The sequence below is a fragment of the Melospiza georgiana genome, chromosome 26 (genome assembly GCF_028018845.1).
Source record: "Melospiza georgiana isolate bMelGeo1 chromosome 26, bMelGeo1.pri, whole genome shotgun sequence".
In the NCBI taxonomy this organism is placed as follows: Eukaryota; Metazoa; Chordata; class Aves; order Passeriformes; family Passerellidae; genus Melospiza; species Melospiza georgiana.
The window spans coordinates 2027964-2038151 of NC_080455.1; the positions used below are offsets into that span (position 1 = coordinate 2027964).

The window sequence follows — 10188 nt, forward strand, 5'->3', positions numbered from 1 at the left end:
ATCCAGGCAGGACACTTAAAGGCTCGTTTTTATTAAAAGACATCTTCAGAAAAGATATTTTAGTACAAAAAATGTTTAAAATACACAAACTACACTTGCTTTCCTTTCCAGCATCAACATTTATAAATTACACCACATTGTTATTAACACTGCATTTAAATATCAAAACAAATTGAAACAGAATTCATCAATGAGTCCAACATCCTACAAACAACTATGTACAGTATTTAGCAGCTAGGAGCTCTAGCACAGTAGTCAATATGACTTCAATAGGGCAGGATGCTTGGGAAGCCCCAAGACTGTAGCTTGGCCTGTAAGTTTTCAGGGACCTGTTTTGGCCACCTCTCCCCAGACACCCACCCCAAGGGCAGAGGTGATGCCATACATCATAGTACACAGCTAACAAAGCGTGGCTCTTGCAGAGAAACCCTGCTGTCCCCTGGCTTTGTAGTACTGGGACACACATGCAGGACAGGCCCAGTCACTCTGTGAGGTGTCTGGTGGAAGAAGGCAGCCCCTCCTTCTGGGGCGCTGACAGTGCCAGCAAGGCTGGTGCCCCCCAGGACAGTCACTGCTCTGGGTCTGTGCTGTCCCACTGCTGTCCCACCCACCCCCAGCAGCACTGGCAGGCAGAGCTGCCCAGGACCTGGCCCCTCAGGCAACCAGCTGCAGGATCTCACCCAACAACCTCAGAGCTGGAAGCAGTTTTCCCAGCTCCCAGCAAATTCCAGCACAGCCAGAAATACAGGTCTTCAAAGGGAAGGCAAGTGAGCCTGAGGTCTCCCCTTCTGCACAGGTCACTCTCAGCTTTCCCACCAAGCCCTGCACCTCAGGCTGCACAGATGGAGCTGCCTGAGCTCACTGCCCCCAGCCCCTGCACAGGAAGGAGCTCCAGGGGCTCTCACAGGGGGTACCTGGGACATCATTGGGGAACAACAGTGAAAGACAGGACATAGCAAGACTCCATACCCAGTGCTGTGGTCCAGGGCAGTGAGACACTTCCTGTGCCCCTCCTGCCCCAGGCCCAGCTCATCAACACAGTACAGAAATGTTAAGACAGGATACAAAGCACCGGACAATTTGAACTTGCTGCAGCAGCACATGGCAGGTCAGAAAACCCTTGTGCATGCTCTGGAGGTGGATCTCCCTCCTGGGGCTCCTCTTCGGGTTTGGGAACTCCCATCCAGAGGTTCTGGCAATGTGGAGCTGTTTTACTTTTAGTGAGGAGCAGTGTTGTGCCTCTAAAGGGCTTCTAACCAAGGAAGGGGAGGTTGTTTTCTGTAAACACCGAGTGATGGAGCTCAGGTCCATGCTCCACAGAGAAAGTCTCAAGTAGGAACTTTAGGGCTCTGTTTCCAGTGCTGCAGGCTGGATTTTCATGATGGTTGACTTCAGGGGGTAGTACCTGCCCTTCCATGTCTTCCAGAAGATGCCCTGCTTGCGCTCGTGCCTCTGCCGCGGGATGGAGCGGAAATATTTCCCATTGAGGTTGGCATGGCCACAGGTGCTGAACCACCAGCCACCTACACGGGCAATGAAGGGACAATTTTAACTCATAGAAATTCCAGACAGAAAAAAACTAGGTTCAAAGCAGCTGATGCCCCTATTTCCCCCATTTTTCTAGAACTTCAGTATCTCAAAAGACCACTTCATGTACAGCCAAGGAGTCCCGTGCACAGGGAATCCCTCACAGATCTGACATGACTTCAGGCTGCGTCTGCAAATCCAGGCTGCTGCTCCTTGTGTGCAAAACCCCCTCCAACCCTTCAGCAGCCAGGGCGAGGGGGGCCTCTGCTCTGCTTGAAAAGGTTCCATGCAAAGTGGCAGACAGCAAAGCCGTTATGAGCACAGATGCTTGGGCCAAGACCTGAATCATGAACCCTCCCTCAGCTTCAGCTTCCCTCTTGGTTCCCTGCACAGTTCCTCCCAAAGAAGCAGCTGTCCCAGGGGACAAGACCAGCTCAACAGCAAAGGGGTCTAGTGCCACAGGGTCTGGGTCCCACCAGACAGTGGAGGGCTGAAAGGGAAGTGAACATACTGGGATAGAAAACCTCAGACTGACCTGAGAGGTGTTTGGCACAGTTTGTGTCAGCTTTAAGGTCGTGGTCACGATCCCGAGTGGAGAAGGGCAGCTGCCTGAATTCCCCAATGGCGTTTTCCAGCTCTCCAGACAGAGGCCCCAGCAGGTTGAGTGTGTAGGCTGTGCTCTCACCACCAAGACTGAAGACAAACTGAATCACCTGGGAATTCCCCTCCCAGTCTTCCAGCTCAATCAGGAGATTGTACTTTCCCTCTTGGACAAGGTGATGTATCTTCTCCAGGCCCAGCCAGAAGTCACCTGAAATAAGACTCATGACTTTGGCTGCAGGGACACAAACATGCCATGAAAAGCAGAGATACGAGCAAGCTCCAGAGACAAACAGGGAAAGCCTAGGACACTGCAGTGTTTGAATCACTGTCTCACACCTCAGGACACATCAGGAAGATCAAGGACCCCTGCTCTGCAAGCACTGTCCCACCCACCCTTCAACCCACATCTGTGCTCCAGAGGCCAGCAAGGGGAACACCTTTGGCTAAGCTTCCCTTATCCCACAGTGAGAACACAGACACCACCATCCACCTACCACGAAGGTCTCCAAAGCCATTCTTGTAGGCATCCCACAGCTGGTCAAAGTCCACAGAGCCATCCAGGCGCCTCTGGATCACTGTCCAGCCACCCTCTGTGGGAAGGGAAACACAGTCACAGGGGTTGCCATTGACCAGGCCACCCTGCCAAGGGCCCGGGATGCTGCACGGCTTTACCTGCAGTCATGTCACAGTAGACTTTGAAGGGCTGAGATCCTGTGGGCTGTACCTGGAAAACGCCACTGCTTCGCTGCCCAGCCAGGAAGAGCTGGTGACAACCCTCTGGGAGCTCTGCAGGGGAAGGAAACAGCGCCTGAGGAGATGGCCACGAGCCCCAGTTCCTCAGCAGGTTGCTCCAGCACAGCCCCAGCACTTGCAGCCCTGGCCACGAGCCCGGCCAGCTGTGCTCAGCTCTGACACGTGCTGGGGACAGCGGCCCCTGACCTCAGCATCTTTAAACACTGTGACCCCACATCTTCCCTTTTATTCAAACAGAGCTCCTTGGGCTCTCATCCAAGGCAGAAGCCAGGCTTTGGGCCAGGCTAGAGTGACCTCAGCTGGAGAGCAGGGCTCCCCATCAAGGAGGGACAGAGGAGTTCCCAGGTCCCTCTACACTCACAGACAGGAGTGGCCCATTTGGGGTGGGGCAATGCCCAAGTATCCCCATCCCACATGAGGCTGAAGCAGGCAAAGTCCTGACACCAGGAAGGTGGCTGAGCATCCAGCACATGACCTCTTTCTCCCAGCAGCTGTGGTGGCCCCAGACAGACATCCTGCTGGGCAGCCTGCCACCAGCAGGCACAGCGCCAGGCTGGGGTGACCCTTTTTCCAAGATCCACTGACTGAGCCAAGGAGGGGGGTGGACTCTGGGAGCCCCAGCTCATTGCAGGAGTGCATTGCCCAGGGTGGAGCCACACCCTGCTTCATCCCCCTCCATCCCCAGGGGCTCCCACTGCTCCTTCTGCCTCCCAGGGACTTTGCCCAGAGCTGCCAGCAAAGCACCATTTCAACAGCTCTGATAAAAGTCCATCCAGGAACCACCACCCCCAGCACTTGGGAGAGATGTGGCGGGGGGAACCTGTTACAACACCCGAGTCAAAAGGCCACAGAAGGATGTGCAGGGACTTCAGCCCCAGGCTGCTGCACAGTCAAGGGGCTCTTTGTCAGCAGGGACAGGTGCCCCAGTCACCCCCAGACAAAGGGGCCCTGTTGTCCCCGGGCCGGGGCGGATGGGCTGTAGCTTTGGCTACCCTGGCTCACAGCTGCTGCCAGCGTGACCCTGACACACACAAGAAACCTCGAGACAAGCCCTGGGCTGTGCTGGGGTGTTGGCTCTGGGGGTCTCCTCACAGTAGCTGCCCCAGGGTCAGGGCTGACACCACGACCCAGAGCACAGCAAGGAGAGAAGGGCTTCCTCCAACAGCCAGGGGCTCCCTGGGGGCAGATGGAAGGGGGGATAAAGGGCCTTTGAACTGCCAAGAGCAAAAGCAGCCCTTGCAGAGCATCACCCCATCCCATCCTCACTGGCTGCTGGGGAGAATTGACACTGCATTGGGGTGAAGAGCAGAGCCCCAGCTGGAAGAAAGGTCAGGGGGACCCAGGGGACAGAAAAATGACACCTGCCATCACCTTTCACCCATTTCCAACATATTCCTCTCTTTTCCTTCCTCTCTCCCCACAGAATTTCCTCTCCTTGGCAGACGCAGCCCCTCTGCCACAGCCAGCACACCCTCAGGGCAATGCCAGGACTGGTGCCACCACCAGCACACCACAGGACAAGCTGTGCCCAGCCCTACCCTGAACCCATGACACAGGAACTGAGGGCATTGTGCATCAAGCATCAAAACCACACAGAGCCCCCCCAGCAATGCAGAGGCTGAGTGCACCCTGGATATCCCCACCTTCTGGGTGGGGAGGGGCAAAGGCAGGGAAGCAAACCAGGCTCAGAGGAAGGAACGCCACAGCCAGAGGCCCCTGCTCACAGTGCCACAGCAGGAAGGTGCTGGGCTTGCCAAGCTCCTCATCTCCGCTCCTCATCTCCTCTCCTCACTGCATCTCCCAGCATTGGTGGGATGGCACCAGGCAGATGTTTAGTGGTCCCAGCATGCACAGGTCAACTCCATCCCTGCCTGTTTCTCATTTCGGGGCTCTGGCTGCACTCAATCCCTGTTCCCCTGGTGCCACAGGGACTCTCCAGCAGCTGAACGAGATGCAGCTGCTTGAACAGCCTCTGCCCAATCTTTTTGTTTGAGGAACATGCTTGTTAGTTCCAGTTCACGTTGCACATCCAAACGGCACCAGCAGAACAAGCCCTCCTGACTGCTCCTGTGTTTCCTTTTCCCTCCCCCTTTATTTAGCCAAGCAACACAACAAGGCTGGATCTGCCTTAGGCTCTGTGTTCACCCAACAGGATTTCCAGCCATGACACAGGGGAGGTCACTAACCTGGAATAAACACCATCCTCAGGGACGGCAGGGCATGCCCAGAGCTGCCTGCATTGCCTCCCCCTCTCCTGCCCCAAGCCAGCCCCATTATTTTGGAGTCTCAGCGCCACGGGGAGAGCCTGAGCAGGGCTCTACCTTTCCCCTACTCGGCCGGCTGCCAGCAAGCACAGGCTCTGCCCAAAGACGTGATCCTCTTTCTGCAAGCTATTAAACCTCTCACTCTCCAGGCAGCTTTGAGCCTTCAACTTTCACATGCTTGGCCCCACGCCAGTTCTGCTCTGAAAAAACTTGTGTTCACTGGATGCAAATAAAAGGGTCTTTCTGCAAGGGCTGCTGGGGGAGTTCAGCGCCGCTCCCCAGGGCTGTGCTGGCCCCGGGCTCTGCCTGACCATGGCCAGCTCTGCCCAGCTCTGAGGGCTCAGGGCCAGCCTGTGTGCTTTAAGGTTTGCCAGAAAAGGCACAGCCTCACCAGCTCTGCCCAGCTCTGAGGGCTCAGGGCCAGCCTGTGCGCTTTAAGATTTGCCAGAAAACTCACTTGACTTGATAACGAAAGGAAGCCAATTTGTTTCCTGTCAGTGATACCAACATCAAGGATTAGGCAAGGAAAGGGGAAGCTCACAGCTGGTGGGACAGAATTGGCGTGTCCAGGGTCTTTCCATCAGGGACAGAGCAGCTCTGGAAGGTGCTGAGCTCACACAGCATCCATGGGGGCTGTAGCTCTTGCTGCCTTCCACTGCACATCACAAACATTTCTGTAGTCAGCCAGAATGTCCTACATCTGCATCAGCAAGTAGCAAAGGTCCCAGCCCTTCTCCCAGCATGACCCAAGAGTGGAATCAAGGGTTGTACTTGATAACCTCTAAAGGTCCCTTCCCACCCAAACTATGACACACACTACTGCCGGCAAGTCACAAAGCAGAGCCTGGGAAAAAAACAGGAGACAGAAGTTCTGAGAGAGTTTTGTGGCTCAGAAGTGCTGCTCTGAGTAAGGCTGACCCTGCACAGCCCCACTGAACTGCACCCTGGAAGAGTCTGAAGCCCCACATTCCACTTCTCTTCTAGTCCATGTGGACAAGCCTTTTGCTGTGCCCAACCAGCTTTCAGACACACCAGTGACAGCTCCAGGCTCCACAGACAAGTTGTCATGTGTTTTCCCATAACCATCCCTGCCGGGCCAGGCCCTGAGCAGGAATTCCCCATCCTGCCTGGTTTCTGTTTCGCTCCTGCTGAAGATCCCTGAAGCAGCACAGGCAGAGGCAGCACTGTGATCTGGCTGACACAGCATGGCAGCAGCTGCTCCTGGCCAGCAACCCCTGCAGGGACATCAGTTCCTGTCTGCAGGACATGGCACAGCTGGGGACACCTGCTCTGCTGCCCTCTGCTCTGCAGGAGCCCCTCCAGTCCCGCTGCCAGGGCAGAGGATGCTCCAGGCAGAGCCAGGAGCTGCAGATGGCAGCATCCACTCTCCTGCTCCATTTCCCAGGGCTGCGAGCATCCACTGCAACTCAGCACCTCCAGCCACAGATAGTGTGAGCTGAGACACTTGTGCTTCATGCATGAGCTCTGAATATGAGCCAAGAGAGAGAGAGATACACAAGCACACAGCTCTGCTCTCAGGCCAGGCCTCCCTAAACCCTACCCTCCTCCCACAGACAGCAAAGACACTCCACTGCCTGGTGTGAACAAGAGTTAACTCGAAAGAGCTGAGACCCTCCTGTCCCCACCCCACACCTGCCAGTCCTTTTTGACAAATACCTGGTCTCAGGCTTTGTCTGCTTCCCACTGCATGCCTAACAACAGGCAGCAAAAAGCCTCTTTAATCCTTAAATTCCTGCTAGACTAACACTGGCCCAGAAGACAAGGATTCTGCCTGCGCTCCAGATCCCCTCACTCTGGCCATACTCCCAAGCTCCAGCTTTTCAAGCAAATCTCACATCCTGGCTCAGGACAAATGAGCCTTTTGTTTCCAAACGGTTGCACCTGCTACAGGTTTGCTCTGGCACGGATGAGTAGGGCAGCACAAGCAGATACTCACTCTGTGTCTGCACGGGCTCCCCACTGCCATTCTGACTCTGGTTGGTGAGGTTGAGGCTCTTCTTCAGGTTTATCTTCCACTTTGAAGGCTGTGTTTTGTTGTGGTGTAGGGGAATTAGTAGATTGACCTAAAAAAAAAAAATGCACAAGTCAGAACGGTTTTATCTCAGCTTGTTTCCCATTGCATTACTCAGGGGAGCAGGTCAGCCACACACCAGCCACTCCCTGCGGCCAGAGCTGTGGCTGAACTGGCCTAGAAACCTCGAGGAACAGGAGATACCCAGTCCTGGCCAAGCCAGAAGCAATTGTGGTTTTTCACACCCATGCTAGCTAGTTTATTCTGCAGATGAATGCAAAGGCAGAGCCCAGGGAGGCTGTTCCCACCCACCAGGCCCTGCTATTGCTCTGTGCAAACTCTCTGGAAGCGTGCAGGCTGCCACCCTCCCGCACCGACGAGCCCCTGCAGCACGGGGACCGGAGCCGGGGCCCCTGTGGAGTCCCCAGGGCCGGGGAGCACCAGCACAGCCACCGGAGCTGGCACGGCAGGGCACCACGGCAGGCAGGGCCAGGCTGGGGGCCGCAGCCCAGCACAGGGGCTCACCTTGCTCTGCAGGCTTTTAATCTGCAGGTTCTGCTTGTCCAGCTTGTACTGCTGCTGCTTGATTTTCTGCAGAAGCTCCTCGATCCGCAGGTTCTGAGCATCCATCAGGGACTGCGGGGGAAGAGCCAGGTGAGCCCCATCGCCCCAGGGAGGGCGCTCCCGGTGCCCCCAGACCCCTCCGCTCTCCTGCCGCTGATCCCCGCCCGCTGCTCCCGCTGTCCCGGGACACTCAGGTCTTTCCGCAGCGGTTCCCGTGTCCCCTCGCGGCTCTGGGGTGTGTCCCCCCCCGCTCCCCGCTGGTGCCGGTGCGGGGCACGGTCGCGTCCCCCCCGCGCTCACCTGCAGCGCCCCCAGGTCCCGAGCGCTCTGGTTCCCGGCCGGCCGCGCCTGCAGCGCCAGCCGGACCCGGCCCTCCAGCCGCTCCAGCCGGCCCTGGATCGCGTCCTTGTCAGCCGCCACCTCCTCCAGCCGCTGCCGCAGCGCCTCGGAGAGGTTGAGCAGCTGCCGGCCGCGGCCCTCCAGCTCCCGCACGCTGCCCCGCAGCCGCTCGCCGCGCTCCTGCGCCTCCCGCGCCTGCCGCAGCAGCCGCCCCAGGGAGCTGTTGTGGGCGCTCAGCCGCCCGCCCAGCTCCCGCAGCTGGCCCTTGGTGCGCTCCACGTGCTCCTTCAGGCCGTGCCCCAGCTGCAGCAGCCCGTGGGCCAGCACGTTCACCTCGTCCCAGGAGGCGAACTGCGCCCGCCGCTCCCGCCCGGCCCCCGCCGCCGCCGCCCGCCGCTCGGGCCCGGCTCCCGGTGCGGGCGCGGGGGCCGCGGCCAGCCCCGCCGCGCACAGCAGCAGCGCCGCGCCGCCGAGCTGCATCGTGCCCGCCCCGCTCCGCTCCCCGTGCCGCCGCCGCCGCCCCGCTTTTATGCCCCGGTGGCGGGGAGGGCCCCGCACCGGCCCCTCCCCGCCCGCCCGGCCCCGCCGCTTTGTTCGCCCTCCCCGTCGGCCGTGCCTAAGGCCCCGTATCCGCCGCCCGCTCCCGGTCTTGTCCGCCCTCGTCCCGGGCAGCCTCGGTGTCTGTCGCTGAGCCCTGCCTGCACCAGTCCTCATCTCTGCTCCCATCCTTTCTCCGTCTCCATTCCTGTCCTTGTCCTCCTCTCCATCCCTGTCCCCATTCCATCCATGGCTCCTCGTGCCATCTCCATTCCCATTTCTGTCCCCATTCCCATCTGCTTTCCTATCCCTAGGGGGTCCCCGTTCCAATCCCTACCCTATGCCTGTCCCCTTTCCTGTCCCCGTTGCCATCCCTGTCCCCATGCCCATCCCTATCCCATCCCTCCTGACTGTCCTGCCCCTCATCCTGCCCTGGGGGCCCCGATCTGCAGGCCCCGATGGTTCCCCCAGTCCCGTGGATGAGCCCGTGTCACCCTCCGAGGCCGCGCTGACCTGGGCGGGGGGACCCTGTGGCACAGAGCTGTGCTGGGGACCCGGTGGCACGGAGTGACCCTGTGGCCCAGAGCTGTGCTGGGGACCCGGTGGCACAGGTGGGTGCTGCCAGCCCTGGGGAGGGGGCATGCTTAGGGTCAGCTCCTCTGTACACCTGAGGGAAGCAGAATGTTCACTCCTCTTAACGTTCCTGGTCTCCAAGAGCAACAAGGATGAATAGATCCGTCTCTCGCTACCCTCCCCCCACAGGTTTCAATCACCCCCGGTGAAAAATGCGCATCTTATTGTATTTGTCAATGTCTTGACAATGTCTTGGTTTCTGGTTCATCCTTCTTGTTCTGCCGTTTTCTGCTGGCCTAAAGGGATTTTCCATCCTCTGTGTTTTCTCTCCGTGAAGGAATTCACGCACCGCGATGGAGCTGCAGTGGGCTGCGCTCGGACCGGAGCAGATGGAGCCCTTCTGCTCCCTCCCCACGGGGCGCTGCCTCCCGCAGCCCCAGCGCTCCATCCCTGCCCTGCACCGCGCAGCCTCGGGCAGGAGCTGCTTCTCCTCCCGCTCTGCGTTCCGGAGCCAAATCCGAGCGAGCTTCCCCCGCTGCCGGCTCTGGCCGATGGGAGCCCCCTGGTTCCCGGGCCGAGCTCCACTCCAACCCTCAGCACTTCTGCCTCCATCCCAGCGCTGCTGCTCGGAGCCCTGAGCTCAGGCACGGCCCCGGGGAAAGGCTTTTCAGCTTGCCGCAAAAGGCCTGGCAGGAGGATTTCTCTTTCCGACATCTCCAAGTATTTCTCAGGCTGATGCTGTCCGAGGGGTGAGTGAGAGGCTTTGGAGAACGCGCTCGGCAGCAACAGCTCAGGGTGGAGTCGCAGAGGTTAAAGAGGAATTTCAGAAATTCCAGCAGGCACACACTCCAGAGAGTCCCAAGCCCCCTCCCCAGCCACTGTTTTCACATTTATTTCATTATCAGAAGGAATTTTTCAAGTGAGGGAAGAGGAAAAAAACCCCAGGTATGAAACACTGCAGGAGAAAAAGAAAATAAAAATGTGAACAACTTCTTT

General features: G+C 58.2%; 1 protein-coding gene across 1 annotated transcript; it reads right to left on the minus strand.

Annotated features, from left to right (window-relative positions):
* Positions 1 to 588: 588 nt before the first annotated feature.
* ANGPTL4 (angiopoietin like 4) lies at positions 589 to 8562 on the minus strand. The gene is made up of 7 exons (XM_058040993.1): positions 8044 to 8562; positions 7705 to 7815; positions 7105 to 7231; positions 2803 to 2916; positions 2625 to 2720; positions 2063 to 2338; positions 589 to 1523 (listed from the first exon to the last, which is right to left on the minus strand). The coding sequence occupies exons 1-7, from the start codon at positions 8560 to 8562 to the stop codon at positions 1342 to 1344; spliced, it is 1425 nt and encodes a 474-aa protein (XP_057896976.1). The 3' UTR covers positions 589 to 1341.
* Positions 8563 to 10188: the final 1626 nt, after the last annotated feature.